Source organism: Etheostoma cragini, chromosome 16 (assembly GCF_013103735.1).
Source record: "Etheostoma cragini isolate CJK2018 chromosome 16, CSU_Ecrag_1.0, whole genome shotgun sequence".
NCBI classification, from domain to species: Eukaryota; Metazoa; Chordata; class Actinopteri; order Perciformes; family Percidae; genus Etheostoma; species Etheostoma cragini.
The window spans coordinates 16,612,270-16,634,060 of record NC_048422.1 but is presented as its reverse complement, the minus strand read 5'-3'; the positions used below and the strand labels follow the sequence as shown (position 1 = coordinate 16,634,060).

The 21,791-nt window shown below is 40.1% G+C and overlaps 1 protein-coding gene across 7 annotated transcripts in view; it reads right to left on the bottom strand.

Annotated features, from left to right (window-relative positions):
* The window catches only part of znf462 (zinc finger protein 462), a 46,586-nt gene that overhangs the window by 19,770 nt on the left and 5,025 nt on the right, over positions 1–21,791 (bottom strand). For all 7 annotated transcript variants that reach the window (XM_034897313.1, XM_034897312.1, XM_034897311.1 and 4 more), the window contains 2 exons: positions 5,852–6,102; positions 343–5,561 (listed from right to left, as the gene is read on the bottom strand). In XM_034897313.1, coding sequence (XP_034753204.1) covers positions 343–5,561; positions 5,852–6,062 — 5,430 coding nt within the window. In that variant the 5' untranslated portion in view covers positions 6,063–6,102. The remainder of the gene's footprint in view (positions 1–342; positions 5,562–5,851; positions 6,103–21,791) is intronic.

The window sequence follows — 21,791 nt, the reverse complement described above, 5'->3', positions numbered from 1 at the left end:
TATTTCTGGGGACAGTGAGGGGGCAATTTAAAATATGTAATTATCTCTTTAAGTCCGTTTCGGCCACATTATAAACACTTTGGGTACAACTGCTAAGACATGTTATGAAAAGTAAACATTACTCTTAGTGATAAATTATGTCTCTGTGAACTGTTTTCCAAAACCATTGAAGCCCATGACTCCAATGAGTTAAGGAACAGCTGTAGTATGAGACAGTAGTAGTTTACAGCATCAGAAGATGTATTGTGTGCTTTAAGATATTAATGGCAAAAGGAAAATCAAATCACGCTGGTTTTTTTCTTTCATTAAAAAGCTTTAAGGGAAATTCGTATGTTTGCTCACCTTCTCAGGTTTGGTCTCGGGAAGTTCTGCGGCTTTCTGTTTGCTGAGCAGCTGCCTCCTCCTCTCCAGCCTCATGGCCCTCTTCTGAAACTCCTCATTGTGATTCAATAGATGTGTGGCCAGAATTGGGAGAGCCAGAAACTTCAGCTCACAGTGAGAACACTGGTACAACTCAGAGTCCTCATCACTGTGATCGGGCGATACCACAAAGTCCCTCTTCAAGTCATTGCTGTGGTGGTCATTGTAGTGCATAGAAAGCAGTTCGCCTGTGCTGAAGGACAAGCGGAAGCATTTTAGACACTTGTAAGGCAGCCATTCAACCTCTCCGTCCTGCTCGGTTTCTAGCTGAACCTCCAGCACCTCCTTGTCATCCTCTGCTATTGAACTGACAGCAATCTTCTCAGGTTCTTTGGCATAGATAACAGTAAAGTAGCGGCCAAGCTTGCTAGCATGCTGCTTCTTGGGGAAGACACCGGGGTGGCGTTTAATGTAGTGTGAGACAATGCTCTTCCTGCTGAAGGCCTGGAATGCGCAAAGAGAACACCTTCGTCTCTCCACAGCCAAACGCAACTCTTCACTCATTTCTGAATTGTCCCCTTCTGACGGCGGGGGTGCAATTACTTTGTTAGGCTTTTCGGCCATAGTTTTGGAAGCAGCCAGACAATGGGTATAATAGGCATCAATATCATGCCGCTTCTGGTAGTGTGCTGCCAGACCTTTGCGTATAGGGTTTGTGTAAGAACACAGAGCACATTTGAAGACATTGTTTTTACCCTCTGGCTGAGCACGGACGTTGTTGTGCTTGATACGGTAGTGACGAGCGATGCCTTTCCTGGTGGAGCAAAAGTATTTGCAAAGCTGACACTTGAATATAGCATGTTTCTCGGTCTTATTGATGGGTAACTCTGAGTGGGCAAGGTCCAATTCACTGACCTCCTGGACCTTTGCTGCACTTGATATATTACCAGCACTGCATTCAGCTACTGGCTCTGTTTCTCTACCAGTAGAGAAATATGTCACAGAGGAAGAGAACATTTCAGAAGCCGACTGATTGTGATATTTCTCATAATGGATTTTGAGTTTCTCCAGTGTCCCATGCGTGTAAGGGCACATTTTGCATCTGTATGCGCCATAGCCTTGCCTTTGAGTTTTGCACTTGTCGTCTCCTTCATTTAGGTCGGGGATTTGCTCTATATCATCAGCAAAGTCTTCTGCAGTGACTTTCACTAATGGGTGTCTCTTCTGATAGTGAGTTAGGACACCGTGGATTCGGGAGTTTACATAGGGACAGTGACGACATTTATACACAGAACTGGGGTTGATGTCTGCCTCCTGTGCAAAATCTGCAGCTTTTACTTTCATACCTGGGTGCTTCTTTCCATAGTGAGTGAGGAGGCCATGGAGACTGTTGTACTCTGACAGACATACAGTGCACTGATAAGGATTGTTAGATATGGAAAGGCGTGGGTGGGGAGGAGGGGGATTGCTTTCTTGAGGTGTAGTGACAATGACCAGTGGTCCATCATCTTCAACAGGCTGGCAATCAAAAGACGCATGTTCTTTGACAACCTGCTGGTGGATCTTTTCAGCTGAGCCATTTCCTTTAATAATATCCAAAAGCACAGATTCATCCTCTTTGATGGCCCAAGGGTGGACTGCCTGATAGTGACTAGTGATGTCCCATATTGTACAGGCCTCAAAGGCACAGTCTCTACATTTGTAATGTTTAGTTTCCATATTGCTCCCTTGTTGAGTGGTCTCCGGACCAGCCCATAGCTTGCTGGCCATGTATGTGTAATCAACATTGTGCTCTGGATGGCGTCTTTGGTAATGGAGCAGCAGGCCTTGGGGTTCAGCGTGGGAGTAAATGCACCACTCACAGTGGTAGCCAGCTTCTAGAATGCCATCTTGGTAAGCCCAGTGTAAAATGGTCATAGCTGTGGCTTTCACAGTGGGGTGCTCTTTCTTCAGATGTTTCTTTAGGGCATAGATATAGGGGGATGTGTAGGAACAGTGTCTGCATTTCAGGGAGCGCAGGGGCGTAGTGTTTTCAGGGTCTGGGGGGGCTGGGATCAAGGCTGAAGAGACACTGCTTGACTGAACCATCTGTGCACGCTCGCGCTGACTACGGACAACTGCAGTGTGACGACGCACAAGGTCAGCATTGGCCTTGGTTTCCCTATGCTTCTTCTGGTAATGAATAAGCACTCCTTTTACAGTGCGGTTGCCATAATCACATTGCTGACAAAAGAATAGCTCGTCCTCACCTTTCTCACCACTTCCTGGTTTAGGGCTTGTGTTGTTAGATCCATCATGACCGTTATTTTGAAATTGCTTCATAAACTGTTTGGGAGCCGCAATTTGCAATTCCTCCATTAATTTCATCAAACCGGGGGTGGGAGCGCCATGTTTGATGTATTTAGCGGTCACTTTTACTTCTGGGTGTCTCTTTTGATAATGGACCAACACACCAACAACAGATCTGTTGCTGTACACGCAATGTTTACAGTAGTACATTTCTTCATCTGATCCATACAACGCTGCGCTTGGTTGTTTTGGAGGTGTAGCCATGTTGAGATTATATGAAGAGTTTGCAACAGACTGCGATTGATCCACTGAGATTACCTTCATGGTTTTCTGTATACGGAAATAAGACGCCTTTTGCTCTGGGTGTTTCTTCTGATAGTGGACCAAAACAGAGTGCATGTTGGGGCTAGCAAAAGAACACACATCACAATCATAGACGACAACATTGCCACCCACTGAGTCTTTGAGAGGGTCTGTCTCAGCACTGGCTTCAGGGGTCTTAGAGACCGTTTTCAGCACTGGGCTCGAGGATGACCTGGGGGTTGATGTGGCTGAGTTCAAATTCTTGGGGCCAGAATTTAATATTTCCCTCAGGGTTTGCGATTCACCCGTTTTATGGGACTGCTCCACTACATAGCTGGAGAAGATCATAGCGTTGTTGATTTTTACTGTAGGGTGCATTCTTTGGTAATGGGGCATTAGGCTTCTGACATTGGGGCTTGTGTACGAACAAAAGCGGCACATGTATACCAGATTTGGTTGGTTAAAGTTTAGCACATTGCTTGCTTCAGGGTGGTGATCCATGTAGTGTTGGTGCAGATCATTGTAATTTGTGTATTCGATGTAGCACTCTAAGCAGCGGAAGACCGCGCTCTGGTCTTCGGGGTCCAGGATGTACTTAAAGCTGAACTTGATGTAAGGATGCATCCTCTGGTAATGGGTGCTGACGCTGCGAGCTGATTTGTTGTGGTAATCACAGTGTTTACAGTAGAAACGTGTAGTTCCCGCTTCCTCTGAATAATCAGCGTTCTCTTGAATAGCACTGTCGCTGGGTTCAGCAGAGATGTTTTCACTATCATCTGAGAGAGTCAGTGATATAGGAAGGTTTCTAGGTTTTGACTTAGGGTTGCTTTTTCTTTTCCCTATTCTGCCTCCCTCGTGAGAGATCATTAATTCCTTTGCATAAAGCTGTTGTGTGTTATTATTGAAGACAGGGTTTTTATTGTCATGGTTTCTACCCTCTTTATCAGAACCTGCATCTTCATCATCCATGTCATCTAGGTTTATGATCATGTCCTGTTGGCTTTGGCTTATCTTACTTTGAAGGTTACTGGCAATTTCATCAATTCTAGTTCTCTTCTTAACCGAGGACAAATCCAAAGGCAAGTCATTAATGGACTTCCTGGCTCTTTTGCCTGTTACTAAGGGCTTTTTGGTGGCAAGTCCTAAAATGGAGGTCTGGGTTTTTTGTAGAAAGATTGGAGAGGCATCTATTTCAGAGTCGGGCTGGTCAGTCAGCTGGCTTTCAAAGACAGTGGGATCTAGGTCATCACAGTAGGAATGCTTGTGCTGCTGGTGAACCCTCAGACCTTTCAGAGTGGTGGTAGAGAAGCTGCAGAGCGTGCAGCGATGACGGTTCTGCTGGTCGTTCGGTGTGCTGGTTATCTTTTTTCCATTGACTTTGGAGCTTACATTACCCCCGTTAACTGGCTCTGTAGCACTGTCACTGTGAGGATCTGGACTATCACTTGTTAAGTCCATGGTGTCTAAATCTGAGGATACGTGGCTCTGTTTGTGTGTGCCTAGTTTAAGAGGGCTGGTGCAAATAAATGGGCATTCATCACATTTATACACTGTGGTTTTACCAGAAAGGTGAATGTTTTCAATGTGGCGGGAGATGCTCCGCCTGTGCATGGTTAGGAAGGAGCAGAAGGGGCACTGAAAACGGTTCATATACTTTCTAAATGGTATTCCTTTAGTCTCCAGTAATTTATTGTCCTCGTCAGTTAAAAGCTGCTTTGCATCTGCTGACAGGGTCCCAGTATAGCTAGGATCATCTATGTCGCCCAACTCTTCCTCATCATTGTCCTCTAAGCTGCTACGCGAGTCCTCCTCATTAAATAAGTTGGCATCCATCCCTATGACGCTGTTGGAAATGTCAGCTGAAGCAAACCTCTTGGACAAAATGGAGGAACCTGTGCTGTTGGGTGTTACTGCACGAATATGTGCATATTGAAAGGTAGAGATATCTGGGACTGTCTTATCTGACATGTTTTCTGCTGTTTTTCCTACCGGCTCTTCCTTTTCACAAACGTCAGTTATATTCATCTTTAATCTAGTCGGGCTTCGGGAAGCGGAGGGTGAATCCTGTTTGGGTGAGCTTACACTTGACTCCCCTTCCAGCTCTGCAATGGAGGAAACTATCTTGACCTTGTCACTGTGTTCCTTCACCACATGATTAGTCCAGCTGCCCTTCTGGTCAGTCTGATAGTCACACCATTCGCAGGCAAATGTTCCCTTCATGAGTACACTGGCTGAGTCCGATTCCTCTCCGGTTTCTGCGTATTCTGAAGGATCTCCAGGGCTCTCAGATGGAACCTTGCTATGATACATTAGTTGGTGTTTCATTATCCTTGCTTTGCGTGGAGACTGGTATGTGCAATACTGACAAGAATACACCTTTGAATGGTCATTGTGCATTACAACGGTGTAGCTGGACTGCTTAGCTGTCTGGGAGGAGATATTTGCATCCGAATCGTCCTCTACAACATTATGCACTTTTTTGGTGTGATTTTTTAAGAATGACTTTGATCTGAAGTAACGAACACAGAACTTGCACTGATAAAACGGCAGGTGGGTTTCAGCTGTCTGCTTTTGTTGTGTTTGGTTGGAATCGTCTGTAGAGATGGGGCCTAAAAAAGATTTTGAAAAAGTATGTAAGATGTCTGCTGGAAAATAGAAAATGAGTACACTTTGTTCTTATTTAAACTTGCTGTTGTTTTGCTTAATAATACCAGTAAATAAGTAATATTCTGCTTTTATTTAAACGTTTTGTTGTTTCAATCAATAAGACTAGCAACTCATACATGTTAAGCTCCATGAAATCCTCCTACTATGAAGAGTTATTTGAAACCAAAACAGAAGTGTTTCCTAATCCATAACAAATTAAACTGTAACATCTGATTTGATGTGGTAGACATACTCATTCCAGCTTTAGGAGGCGTATAATCCTTGTCATCCTTGTCCTCAAATTCCTCCTCTTCCTCCTCATCTTCATCCTCATCTTTCAGAGAGTCAGACTCATCTGCATCTGCAGGCTGCAAGAAAACGGTGTGCACTTCCTGAATGTGGGTCTTCAAGTCATCATATGACTCGGCACGAAAGTCACAGCCATCACACTGCAACACCTCCATTACTGAAAAGAGCGAGCACTCCCTGGAAAATCAGGGAAACCTGCAATGAAAAAGAGGGAGAAAAAGATTCATGAGGACTAAGTGGTTGTGATTGAAAATAAAAGTAATATATTACAATTGTGTTAAAATGTACATGTGAGCCATTTTTACAGTGCAAGTTGTGGGGTATTTACTATAGCAAGGATACCCATATGTACAGAGCTATTACAACGCAGGCATAATATTAGTCTATAATCCTTAAATATTTAGTGAAGTGAACATACACTTCCATGAAAATAAAATTGGTAATGATCTAACATAATTACCGATGGCAATTCCTGCTGTGAACAAATAATCAAGTGCAGGTTGGATGATGCACATTTTCCAATGGCCAGCAAAAGATAAATGCTTTTAATTCATCATGATTATGTGTTCAAAAGACTCTCATCTGCTAGCTTTGTAGCTAAATGTATATAGTCCAAAATGCAGCACATTATTGAAAATTTGGCACTGGAGGGAAACCTGTTTATTGACAGTAGTTTGAATCAGGATGTATAAAGACAATATACTTTATGGCTGCTTTGATGTTGAATAATATTTAGGAGTGATGAGATAGCATAATAAAAGCTGAAATATCAGGGATATATATATATATATATATTACTTACATATATTTATTTATCTATTTACGCAAAAGAAAAACAAATTACTGTTGCCTCATTAGCAAGACAACACCACACAAATAAAGAGTCAAACATTCATATAAAAATTGAGATTATTTTCACTGGAGTTGTCCACAAATATTGATAGAAAGCCAAACAAAACATGTCAAAGAGAAGAATTCAGCAGATGCTGATGTTACTCAGAATACTAAGAAGGTCTCATTTTTTAGCATAGCATCATTCTAAGAACAATGGAGGACAGAGAAGGGATTATGGCCTGATTGTCCCATTTTTATTACCTTGGGATAAGCAACAGCTGGAGAGCAGCTCCACAGCTCAGTATTTAGAACAGACTATTCCATTAGATTGTATCAACTACTCTGAAATAAAGATTGAATGAATCAACAGAGAGATGAAAGCTTTATGCAGTCTTCTCTCTTTGCAGTTTGGACTTGACCAGAGAAATGGAAGTTGATGACGTGGCCATCATTTCACAGCTCTTTCATCATCGCTTTCTTGTCATTTTGTCTTGCAAACCATATAATATAGCAAATAGCATTTGTAGCTCTTGCTAGTTCTGGGATGGGTAGGTAAAGGGCACACTTTAGACCCTCGGCCAACATGGCATGATTTTGCCTAAACATTCATGCCAACTTTCTTAAGCCAAGTGGCGTGTTATCTGTATGCATTACGACATTACTGAAGTCTGCAACAACACAGGGAAAACATGCACGCCACGTGGCACTTTCTAAAGCCACTTGGCATGTTATCGCAAGACTATGTCTTACCGCGAGACTACGTCACACACGGGTTTTGGGAAAACAGGAAACGGACAAACCGTTGGGATTAGGAAAAGAAAACAAGGTTGGGTTTAGGAAAAGAAGAACAGTGTTGGCTTTAGTAAAAGAAGAATTCATTTCATAATACTCACTATAGCGTCAACTGACATGCAATCGCAAGGTAATGTAAGTCAAAGGAGCCCAAACAGCGTTGATAAACCCACTGAAAAGCGAGTGTGCGTCTTGACAACATGCCATTCAGGGCATACAAATTGACGTGTCATACATGCGGCATTTCATGAGAACCGTCTGCCTTGGCTCACAAATCAGAACATAATCAAGATTACTCCAACGCCACATGAGTTTAGCTTTAAAACACAGCAATAACATTGTGAGTGAATCAGATTACTGTTGTATGTCTGCTAATTATACTGTAAGTATATGTCAAGAGAACTAAAAAGTAATCCAGTTTCAAGAAAATTAAAGAAATGGAAGCTTAACAGGAATTGAACTAGCACCTCTCTGTCTCAGTCTTTACAGGAACTGTTGTGAGTTTTACAAAGCTGATATTTATAACAAGGTTTCCATTAATATCCAAACTGCTCATTTCCAAGTCCCATGCAGAAAGATGCAACCCACATGGAGAATCTCTAATGTAATGGGTATGGCTTTTTAGTGGGATTCATTAGGTCACTTGATTGATTTGACACAAAATTCCAAAGTTATTGAAAATTTGTTAGAACATATTTGCAAAGTATCTCCAAATGTGATGTGTTGACACTGTAGATTTAACTAATTCAAATTTTAGCCATTAGTTTCATTTTTTTTTAAATATAATTTTATACTTGTTTTAAAACGTTTAAGTGACCAAGAACATATTTTACAGTTCCAGTGTAATTTATTTTTACTACAAAAACAAATGAAACAAATTATAAAATAATGAAAGAAAAATTGGCTGTTGTCACAAAATCAACTTTAACAGAGATATTGTAAAATATAGCTTTAATACAAGGATTAAATTCAGTCCACTAATCTGGAAACTGCAAAAAAGAAATTTCAAGTGAGATCCAGCCAGAGACAGTTGGGAATCCCGCCCTGCTTCCCACACCCAACTGGTCAGCCAGTGGAGAGCTCCATGTGAGCCAGCCAAGCTGCCAGTATGTCCCTGAGCAACCAGGGGATCCATTGTTGTTCAGGGTCAGGTTACAGCCTCACCAAGGGGCCCCACCCTGCTCTCTTGGCAGTTCACTGCTGTTTTGAACAAAGTTGCCTACTAATGCCAGGTTCCTTGACATGGATATCAAGAGAATCCTTTTGGAGTGAAGGGGAGTGGAATGCCTGGGGAGGGAAAAAAAACTCCTACACAACCACCATCTGCCTTGGAGTTGGCTGTGTCTTTTCAGCCAGTCGGTCTCTGCGCCACACCAAGTTAATGGGTGCAATTGTGTAACTGCTTTCATCTAGTCAGCTGGGGCTCTAACAGGCAGCGACTGAGCTGCTCAGATCCTCCTCTGAGCCGTGCTTCAAGGGCAGCCATTTTAGGAGCTGACTATGTGCGCTTAGGTGTTCAGCCAGCACACAACATGGACCCACAGATCTGATCCTCTTCCTCAAAGGCAGACAGCCTGACACTGGAGAGCTGCTGACAGAAATCTATCTGCCATATGTATGGTACTGTACCCAAGCCCTCTGCCCACACAGCTCAGCAGAAAACATCTCACACTCGTGCCAGGCTGACTTTGCCTGGTCCATTTATTTCTCAGGGACATTATCTCTAAATGAAGGGATTTTCCAGAGAAATGTCAGAAACCTTGTTGCAAAGAAAGGCAGGTCAGAGCGAGCAATATGTACCGACACTTTGTGGAGGGAAAGCGCCAACTAAGTTCCACAAGGGGGTCTAAAAATGTGAGGCATGTCTGAACTTCTTTATCTCAGAGCTCTGAAACCCTGAGGAGAGAGGGCAGAGAGAAGCAGAAGGGGAGAGCGAGCCTGAAGGGAAAGGGTGGGAGGAGAAGGGAGGCGGCGTAAGTGCACGACAGAGCCACCTGGAATATCTTCAGTGGTAAGCTACTGAGGACAAAGCGTTTAGACTGGGCTTCCTAGATTCCAAAGTCTACTGACATTTGTTAATCACCAACCGGTCTCTCTGCATCGACGAGCTGTGCCAGCAGTCACACCCTCTACTGAAACTGGCTGACAGCAGCTGCTCTGTCTGAAAGAGGACCTTTGAATAAGCCAGCATTAAGCTGATTAGGAGGACAGAGGTTTTGTCCTTAACTGTTGGTTAGTACTAGCATCTCATGCAGCCAGGGAGAGAAAATATTATATGGCAACCATTGTGGCTCCCAATAATTCAACTGGCAAACAAGACGGGATGTGCATCTTGTCAACCTGCACTCCCTCAATTATTAATGGCCCATTGATTGAAAATGACAGCCTGCTTTTTAAGGGAAAATACAGTGGCAATAACAGCAGGTAGCCAGAGCCATGAAATTGATTTTTTTTTGCAGAGGTGAGATGACAACATCAGAGAAAAATCAATACATTTTAGTTTCAAGAAAGTTATTTTAAAAAAAAAAAAGAAAAAGAGGGAAAGAGCATAGGTGTACTACTAACAAATGCTGATCTCTTAAGTCCACATTCCTCACCTGGTTTACTCTTAAAACACAGCACAGAAAGATCTCATTGTGTCAGCTGAAGAGCAGAAACGTTGCGTCACAGGACCAGTGAGAATTTGGCCTATTGCACAAACAGGAGATAGTAAGATAGGGAGCTGAAGATCAAGATGGCTACTCCCATCCTCTGATGTCATCAGCCAAGGAGAACTCAACATTCCAGATCCGATAGTGTGCTTAACAGTTGGTTATTAACAAATAACAAACTGCACAATATAAATGTAGCAGCATGTTTGCAAAGCTATTGTAGTGGACTGGTGTGTGCACAGACGTTTGTCTGTCCGCCTGCTCTATGTAAGGATATATTAACAAATGTTAAATGTATCATAGAAATGTGTTACAAAGCAACACATTTATGATGAGACTAAAACACATCTTTCTAAATATTTACCTGACATAATGATCATAGTCATTAAGAATGTTTCATAAAATAAAAACAGAAAATAAGATGATTAGATTAAAATTGGCTCAGAAAACATTGCCAAACAATCACCTTCTCTGTTCAACCTCACCATAACTGTAAATGTTAAAAAGGTACATCCTAAAAAGCTAAACCTGGCTTCAATGTATAAAAACTTGGCTTCCAAATCAAGTATTGGATCTACTGTAGGTAGTAGTACATCTTACTTGTGTGAGTAGGATTTGTTTACGTTAGTTCATCTTACATCTTACATTTATAGCAGGCACAAGAGACAAGAAGTTTGATGCACACCCCTGTGGCAAAGCAAAACCGCTTCTGCATGCTGGCACACTGGCTCTCTGTGTAATTAACTAACATTCAGATTCAGATGACAATCTCATCAATGCCAAAATCAGAGCATTTACCTTTTCTTAGTATTCCCCACAGTAATCATTTACATCTGTCATTTGGGCACAAAAGTAAAGTACTTTCTGCCATGAAATATTCCAACTTGTGACAGGATGCTGCATTAGAAGAATACATTCAAAGTGTATACTTCGCTGGTCAAAATGAGAGAGCATGAGCAATTAAATGCATAACAAATACGTTTTATAAAAATAGAAACTAGCTCTTAAAGAGCTTACAGCATCAGAGAGAGTGCATTTGTAAAAACAAATTGATGGAACTAGAAAAATTAAAGAAGTACAATACTGGCATTAAAGGTTTTTACTGTGAAACAGCTGGAGGTATGTCATGTACACTGAAGTAGGGCTGCAACTATCAAATGTTTTCTTTTTCCATTTGTTGATGAGTTTGTCATTCAGTTTTCTATCAATTCCTCACATTTGAGAAGGCGGGACCATCACATATTTGGTATTTGTGCTAAGGCTGCATGATATGAGGAAAATATCAAATTGTAATTATTAGGGCCCAAGCACGAAAGTGCCAGGCCCCAACAGTGCTAAGTTGTGCTTGAAAATGACCTAAACAACTAATTTGATTATTAAATCAGTTCATCATCAGCTCAACAATTAATAAACTAATAATTCCAGCTCTACACTGAAGCAAACCAATTATGTTTACATGTCACCTTTGTGTCATCAGACCAAACAGAAGCAAGGGAGGTACATCACAAGCAGATGTCCCCCCCCTTCAAAAAAGCTAATACTTCACCTATATCTTAATTAGAACTATTTCTTTAATTTCTTATTTTAAGTTAGTAGAACATGAGAAAAAATGAATAAAACCTGTATTTCCTTACTGCGCTTATCCATGTTCTTAACGCCTTTGTTTAAAAGTTTTAATTCTATTTTATGCTAAGAGAAAAGCAAGACTTTTTTGACGATTACACACATTACAACAAATATATCACAATTGTTATGTATTTGAACTACGAGGCAATCCTGTCAGACAGTAACAAAGATGTTGTTAACGAGCACTAGTGCAGAGTTAGCCTGTTGTTCAGATTTATTAGAATTTGTGTACCTAGTTTGTACATCCCTAAATATCAAATTGTTAATGCACATTTATTTTCATCAGATCACCTACTGAGGTGTTGTCTCTCCCATGATGTGTGCGAGCCTGCCCCACCCTTGTTATCACACTTTTTGTTTTACGTTTGGTAAACATTTAACTGCACAACCTGTTTTTCCTGAATGTTCACATAAAAAAGCCTCCTGAATAAAGAAAAATCTATTTAAATATAGTTCTACTTAAGAAAAAAATACATTTTAAATATGTTTTCCATTAATTGTATTATTATTAACTTTTGGGATCATGCACCCTTTTTCATCAGGTAGTTAAACATTCTTAAAAGGTCAGTCATTTTATTTTCAAATTAAGCAACTCACTTTCTTTGCAAGTAAGTGCTTTATGGAAGGAGGTTTTAAAAAAATATTATATTTTCTATTTTATAAAAAATATTACATTGCTCCTGATGCTTTTACATCAAACAGTACTACTAAAAGAACTGGTGCTGCTTTTGAACAATACCTGTCTTTATCCCAGTGTGTGTATCTGAAGGCTCAAATCATGAATGATGATCTGAAATTTAACATCTTCTGATGCAAGTATGGGCCAAGTCAAGCAGCAGCAAGAAAAAATGATTTTGGCACCCAACCTTTAATCATTCACTTTACCAGATACAACAGAGGGACTCTGAAACAAGAAAAACTGAGGTAAGGCTTGGGTTTCAAAGTCAAAGCTGTTTTTTTAACCATTTGACACCGAGCGACTGCATCATTAGGGGTAAGATTCAGAGCCTGTCGATTTGCATTCCCAACAATGCTGGCTTGCACTGCACTTGCAATATTAGAGTTACAATGGTAAAAATTTGGTAGACCAACAGTAGTCATTTGGCACAAAAATAAATATAAATGTACATTTAGTCAATGAATTTTAGCAGTTTTGTAATCCTAAAACATATTGAAATGGCCAGACTTCATTTGGTGCCTAATGTGGTGATGGACAGTTGAAGATATACTGTTTTATAAAGTCAATTAGTCGACTGAATTGGCAAAGCAAAAATGCCAAACAATCAAATTCTAATTTCTCAATTGTGAGAATTTCTTACTTTACTTTGTCTTATGGGATAGTAAACAGAATATGTTGGGGCTTTAGACAGCTAGTCAAGTAAACCAAGCATTTTAAAGACATCACCTCTTGCTTTAAAAAAAAATTGTGAGGGACTTTTTTCACTATTTTGTGACATTTTATAGACCTACAATTAAATGTCATTGGGATAATAGTTGCCAGATTAATCTGACAATTGCTGACAAAGACAATTATTAGTTGCAGCTCTACACCAGACTACAGAGTTGTGTGTTCTCTGCCTGAAAGAAGTTTGGAGCTACTTCAGTAGCATTTTCCCCAGAAGTTTTCCATTTTGACTGAAAAATACATTAAAATAAGGTGCAAGCTGTATTCAAACTTTTAAAAAAATAAAATCTTCACTTCATACCCCCAGTAAAATCTCAACATACTGGAGGGAGGACTAAACCTGTTAAAAAATGAGTATGTGGGGCTGGACTTGACAGGGTTCTAACAGAATTAACTCATAAAAACAGACTGAAAAACAGGCCTGCTGAGATGGACCACCAAAACAGTTAAGACTCGCTGACTGCCACTACCATCCCAGCTGCAATGAGCTGCAAATACAGCCACCACAGACACTGGCTACAGGGTCAGGACAACTGAGTCACTCCTTCCACATCTGTGGAAAATCGTAAGATGTCCTTTCAGTTTGAGCTGTAGCAAACATTCCAAACCTTAGCATCCTTTTTAACCACTAAAAAGTTTGATCTGCAATGAATTAACCTTCAATTTCTGTCTATACAAAGTTTTAAGAAACTATTAATTGAGTTAAGTTCTAAGCACAAAACGAGACACCATATTGGCGTGAAGTTGTACGTTTGCAACTTTAAAATGTCCAAAAATTGTGCCTATTATAAAATTCCAAAAGCTTCAAGTGGCATCTTAACATTTTTTGTTTTATTTAACCAATACCCAAAGATTAACCGTTTTTTAATATCACATCATACATGCCAAAGAACAGCAGCTTAACCTCATATTTGTGAAGCTGAAACAATTGCCAAATAGAAAATGGTTGGCTTATTTTGGAAAATAAACTAAAAAGGTAAAATAAAATGTCCAGACACATTTACGACTCAATTCTTGCACATTCCTGCTGTATTCGACATTGTGAGCAGACACAGAGCTGCTACGGCCACTGAAACCCCAGTCAAAGGGTAACCAGGAAACATAATTAACGTTGGACTGTCTTACTGTCGGGTAACATGCAACCATATGTGCACGGGCCTACAATCTCTTAGCCAAGCATGCACAACATTCATAAAAGAAAGCAAATACACACATGGACACAGTTACCAGCACCACCTCTAATACAAGGGTTGGAATCCCAGGGTCAACTTGTGTTGGATTTTGTTTTGGCTCACCTGAAGGAGAATTTTTTAATACATACTTTGGAAGTTATTTTGGTTCAGATTAGGAATGGTGCCCTAAAATGCAAGCCAGCCAAAATAACAGTGTCTGGTTAGCAGCGATTCTTTGGCATGCGTGCAGCTCACACTCTCGTTGGCTCACAGTTGGCTTTTATCTGTCAGCACTGTAAGAGATAACAACACTGGTTCAAGAGACAAACACTGGTCCGACCTATATGACCTCCATATTCCAATACTGTGCTTCTGCCTAATCTCTCCACAGAAAAATAACGTATCGACAGATTCAACCACAACACTGCACGGGAGTCTATTATTGTGTTAGTAAGCATGTAGTCTGGCATAGCCAAACCTATCTCCCTAGCACTGTGGCATAAAGTATGGCTACTCCACAGAGACATTCTGGGATAGGAGAAAAAACCCTCTCGGTAGTTTACATTTCTTTAAACCAATCACAATTGTCTTGTTCTGGACGCAGCGACAGTGCCTCTGCAAAATGTTTTGGTGGAACATTTGCACCCCACAAAAGAAAACGTCACATACAATATTAAATTAAGTTAACAGTTCACACAGTACTGTAACGTAACCTATTTAGATTGGCTGGAAACATGGATAAGTTGACTGAAAGAGCCAAGCACGCCTGGCTTATTGCATAATTCAAATTTCAATTTCCAGTACGTAGTAAGGTTATCTGGCTAACTCAGAGGTTGTTCTTGTTGTGAAGGGGCAAAGCTTGTCAGCAATGTACTTCAGTGGATCCAGACTAGTAAGCATGTTAAGTGGAGACATTGTGTGCTGATGCTTTTGCTCATCGTTTTTGACTTTTACAGATTTTTATGAAAATTAGATTAATTCTAACGGATTTTCACACTGTTGTTATGTCCCCTAGCACCCGTGCCATTTGGGTTTCCTGCTATAGGAAGATGTCAAAGTTTACAGTAAACAAAGTATTCATGCTAAAAGGAGACCTCAGTCAATGACCAGTGTGGTAGAAGAAAAGTAGAGAGAAAAATAGGGAGAAAAATGCCAATGAGGTGCAGATTTTGCACTAAAGTATGGCTACAACTAACAGATTGTTAGTCCGTTTCATTTTTCTAAGATATTCCATTTATCGCAATATAACACATAACAAACCAAATCCTCACATTTGAGGAGATTTTATATAAATATATGTGTATAAATAAAATTGAACTTGGAGCATGAACACAATCAATTCAATTGTATTTATATAGCGCCAAATCACTACAACAGTTATCTCACAGCGCTTTTCATAAAAGAGCAGGTCTGGACCGTACTCTGTAATGTTATTTACAGAAGCCCAACAATTCCCACCAAGTGCAAGCACTAGGCAAGAGAGGCAAGGAAAAACTTCCTTTCAGAATCAGAGGTAAGTTACTTGTAAGACTAAAAGAAATATGGTCAAAAGGCCTTTTGTTAAAACCAAAACTACAAACTTTTATTCAATCAAACATTATTATGGTCCTTAACTATATGTTTCAGCAAACTTATCGAGAAGTGAGAGGTCGTTGGTGGCTGAGTTGAGAACAGGAATCCTTCCCCTTGCTCTTGAAGTAAGTACATTTAAAAAGGTTGAAAGGGTAAAAGAAGAAAAAAGGTTGTGCAAACTATGTGAACTAGGAGAAATTGAGAACAAATCAAATTTTCTTTTGTATTGTCCGTAAAATGATGCGTTATGAAGACCTTACATGAATTGTCTGTCCAAACATTTTTATATACATAAATTGGCAACTTTTGTTTCTAAAGCTTGGCAAAAAAAGACTAGAAGGTATATTTGTTTAAGGTATTATGTTACTTTGGCATCTGGTCCTTTGACCTAAGTAATGGTGTCTTTGTTGTATGTATGACAAAATAATAAAATTACGCATTCATTCATAATTTACAACACCACAATCTATCCACCTAATTGTGATTTACACACACACACACACACACACACACACACACACACACACACACACAGACACACAGACACAGACACAGACACACAGACACACACACAAATCTGTTTCATTACAACAGCCTTTCAGTGATAAGAACAACAGTTTGAATCGTGACCTCCCTCCTCTCTGTCTGTGATCAGAGCAGAGAGCTTCCTTAAATGATGTCTGAATACACAGAGATGAGACATCGATTCCACCTGGCCGATCAATGGACCAGGCCTTTTCAAAGGAGATGTGAGGAATCAATAATGTTCCGTATGAACATTTTGTCATAACGTTCATCAGACATCTGCTGAAATGGAATGAAAGGGGGGGTATGGCATGAAATATACAACAGAGAATTAGCAGAATAGAGCTGAAAATACAACAATAATGCCATCACATGTTTCTGTTGGCATGCATTTTAACTCAAAATATTTAGAATTATTGTAAGCTAAAATTACATCCAAACTTCAGGGTAGGCATACTTTCCAACTCTGATTAGAGTTTTTATAGATATTTTTAGTTTTTAAATCTCTGATATGCTGAATAAAAATGGCAGATTAAGCAGCAACATTAAGATAAATCACTGTCTATTCAGCAACAAATTTGGATCCTTATGCTGAAACCAAATCATGTTAAGAATGAATCAACCAACTGTGGAAAAAGTCCAAAACATCACTGGGAGTTGCCAAAATCATCAACATTATAATAAAATAATACAAAACACTGGTGTTAATCTTTCCACAAATCTGTTTCAGGAAGCATTAGCATTGAAAAAGTAGGTCAACCATTAACCAGCTAACATGGCCTCAACCAAAAACATTCTGCTATAGCACTCATCTTGAATCCATTTCAAATATCTAATGAAATCAAAATACTCCAACTTCTCTTACAAATTAAAATGTGAATTCATGATAAATAAAACTCAGTTCAACAAACTCACTTGCTGCTAGAGCCTTGGTTTGGTAGCTTATAGTGGATAATGTTAGCAAACTTTAGATTCGACTCTTCTCTCCTTCTGCTACTAATAAACTGTATTTTAGCATTTACTATCATCCAGTGATTGGCATATGTTGCCAATGTTCATCAAAAGTTACATAGGATCGATGGAGCTAAACGTCTGCCCATGATGCAGGACTGCTCCACTTGACTCACTTCTGGGGACAGGAAGTATTTCATTGTTATTGAAAAGAAACAGGCAAACAACTTTAAAAGGGGGTGAACATTTTCCCCAAAAATGTCTTAGTATCTAAAACTAGTTTCTTCCCGTTATGGCCTGCACAACATCAGTGTAGTATTGTTTGACCTGTTCTCAATGTGTCATTGCTCTATATTTAGGAATTAAGTTCAAAACATTCTACCTTGGCTTCGTCAGATCACAAGTTCCATTTCCTGTCATGGGAATGGACCACATGCTTCCTAAATTAACATGTGGATTTGGGTGAGAAGTAGTCCTTCCACTCAGCTCAGAAGTGTTAGGAACACAAGAAACTCTAAGCGCATGTTGTGGATAGACTCTGCTTTACAGACCTTCAGTTAATTTTAGCTTGCCTTTGACCTCTTGGTAGTTTTTCCCTTTAGAGCTTCCTCTTTACATGACCATCCATCATAGGAAGATGGTGAGCTAAACTAGATAAGGTCCAGATGGTGCCATGATTCATCTACGTCTTCAAGTGTATTTTATCTTATGTCTGAGTCTTTCAACAGTAACATCTCAAAATTGTTGCGTTGGCTCCTTGCTGTGGATGCTTGTCTATTTACACTTTGACATTTAATGAAGATCTCATAAAAAATAATCTAATTATATCACTTCACTAAAGCAAAAGTAGTTCACTTCTTGATTTTTAATGTTGCTAACTAAATCTTAACACAATTACGGCCTAGAATCAATAAGGTATGTGCATACTTGCACAAAGCGACAACAAAGAGTAGCCTTTTTTTAAATTTCTTTTACTGGTTACTGGTTAATTCCCATGTTTTTTATTTATTTATTTATTATGAAGCCGGTCGAGGTGCTAGATGAAGACTTTAGAAGTATCAAAACGCTCACGTCAGGGCTTCCATATGGTTGTGATGTAATAACTATATTTGTAGGTGTAGAACGTGCAGCTACAGTGTTGATGCACAGATGCGGAAGACCTGGAAACACTGACTAATCAAAGCAGACTGGGCTTTTTCAGGAGGGGGGCTTAAAGATAAAGAGGAATAATATGTGACTTTTCCCTGAATGAATAACACAAAGTCTGGATTCTTCTTTCTTAACATTCCAAAAACAAGCTCCGTAATCTCTCATTGTCTCAGAGCATTGGTAAATACAGGTGCACAGCCTATCACACGCTGCAATCCAGCGAGCTTTGCTGACCTGTCTGCAGCCTGGCCTTCACTGGTGTCACATTTAGAGGGCATTAAAAAGAAACACCTCACTGCTGGAGGCCCAGTCAACCCTTAAGGATTCTGGGTAAATGAAAAGATAATGTAGGTTTACCACCATCCTATTAAGTTGACTGAATGTAGGTCTAATGAAACACAATGTGACGTGACGGGTGTTTATACAATATTACTGCCCCTTCAAGCTGCTTCACTTATCAATATTGTGCTTGGGATATCATCTGATTTAACATCAAAGTTAAAGCATTGCATGATACAAACAAGTGCCAACTCAGTAATACAGGAAAAGCAGAGACTAGAGGATTGGAGGAATTGGATCTTTGGACCTCAAACTATTCTGCTGATGGAGGCCTTCAAGCAAGACTTCACATCAAAAAGGGAGACAGAGAAGCTGAAAGAGAGAGGGAGGAATGCCATTAGTAATGCTCACTGTGCTAATACCGGGAAGAGATGATAGTTTTCTATTTTATGTCTGTATCGTCCATACTACAAGGTCAGACAGTGCATGTGTCAGTTGGTCCCTGTCTGATGGACAGTTACCTGACATCACCCACATAGTCAGACGGCCTTTAATACTTAATATTGCTGCACTCACTCTCCTCTTTATATGCTGTCTCCAAACCAAGACAGTTCCTTTCTCAATCAAAGACATCCAACTTGCTTATTTTGCCACATGTTTCTCTCTAAAGAAAAAAAGAAGCTGGCCATCATGGTACAAGTAACCTTGCTTCAAGGGTAGCCTTTGTGTTTAGCAAAGGGCTCAGATTGTTCCTTCTGAAAAGCACAGAACACTCCATAGCAACATTTGCCCTCTTTTGCACAGAAGATAATGACCAAGCAGGATAAGAGGAGACGAGCATTAATGGCCGTCTTCCATGTAGCTACTTTCTTCAGGTTGTCACGGCGAAAACTCACCATATTTTTCATTGATTTAAATATATACTGTATATATGTTAAATACTACTCTTTTCAATATGTAGCTACATACAGTCTTTTACATCAGAGACATTTTTGTGACCTTCAAGCCTGAAATCTTCACAAAGCAACAAAAACAGAAACAACAGAGGGCTAGTAAATCCCTCAGCTAAAGCCTGCTCGGTGTGAAGGTTAGATAATGAATGGTTACATGGTCACTCACTTCATTCCTGTTAACAACACTAAAAATAAATCTTTTCATCAAACCTGATCTTGTTGTTAGCCAGCACGTGTATGTACAATGCAAAAAAGCACCAAATAGAAAAAATAATGCAGGTATTAACATAATTCAAAACCCAGGAAATCAAGTAGTTAAGTGAGAATAAGAGGTGGAAGCAAGCAGACGTGCATGGTTTGATCTCTTTCTCTTTCTCTCTCTCTCTCTCTCTCTCTCTTGGGGCTGACAGAATTATCTTCTGCATCAGAGCTGAGGCTGGGCCAACGCTCCACACAGAGGACTCCATTTCATGCAGCCAGTCCCACTGTGGCCAAAGAGACACTGCCAATCACACTGGAGTATCAGTGGCATGGCCATCCACCATTTTGTGCTCCTCAAGGTCTTTGACTGTCCGGCTCAGCTGAGCGGAGCTGCCTCTGCTATCTCGTTACACAGATGGAAGTGTTTAACTTTAAGAGCACAGACCTGAGCGAGCAGCTTCCCCTCCTGTCTGTTCCTCTGCTGACTGTCATGGCAGTCAGCAAAAGCAGAAGTGAGATGTGTGGTTTTTGTTCGCTGCAAAAGATGGCCACCTAGAGTGCGGCTCTGCTGTTCTTTACAAGCTGAAGACAACACCTCCTCGAGAGATCGGAGGATTGGGTCTCTAAATACGGAGCTTTCAATCACACTGCCATACAAAGCATTCTGAAGGTATGAGCATCTGCAGATTACGTCAGATGCAGATGATCCAACATGTTCTACAGTACACATATTGTAGTGCTTCTATGAGATAGATCAGAAAAACATTTTTTCTAGACTGAAAAGCATAAAACTCTGGGGCAACCCTTTAGCAACATGATTAAATATTCCATCCAAAAATGATTAAGTGCACAATTTAATTAATAGCCTTAGGCGTGATTATTTTTACAATTTTATATTGGAAAGAATAGGTAGATATATTTGGTTTTCTCAAGAGGTTTCTTCCCTCAAGCTTGAGGAGAAAAACTCTCAGAAAACGGATTCTATCAAGTACTGTACACAAGAAGGCTACGGCGGGGTGAAAATGATTTGCTGCACCACACACAATACATAAACTATAAATGTTCACAGTCAGAGGTTCACAGTCACATCTCCTCTGAAAACATGCTTTAGTCAGATGTTCTCAAACTGAAACGCACAGGTTCGTGACCAAGATAAACACAGCGGATAAGTCAGGAAAGTAAAGGATGTCCAAGGACAGATCTTGGAGAGAAACCAGGAAGTGTTTTTCCACAAAGACAATCACTCCAGGAAACCTTACATTCCACATGGCCTTGTAGTCCATCTATCCAAGGAAACCATTTCCTGGGTTAAATTAATCTGCTGCAGTCTCAAATAAATTCTGCATAATCTCAAACAACACATATAGATGACTGGGAACACAGACAAAGGTCAGCTCTCAAACCAAATCAACTATGACTATGAAATGATTTCCATCTCGCTATGAGCAAAACCACCTTCTACCGAAGGCTCCTTCCTCATCCTCAATCACAAAGTCTAAAACCTTGTTTTTATTCCTGTTTTCCTTTTATCTATTAAAATGCCTTCAGCAGTATCCAATTGCACCAATTCACAAAAAAACAGATTATGAGAAAAGGCTGTGAGATGCATTGAAAGGTTTCTTGTAAGCAGTGTTCAGTGGACAACTGCCAGAAAACACTGCAATGCTGACTTCCTTGTACGCCTGACATGGCAGTTACTACAGTTACAGGGAGTGGGTGAGGTTACAAGCTAGTCAGGAAGGAGTATTTTAGAGTGACCAAAAGAGGACACAGG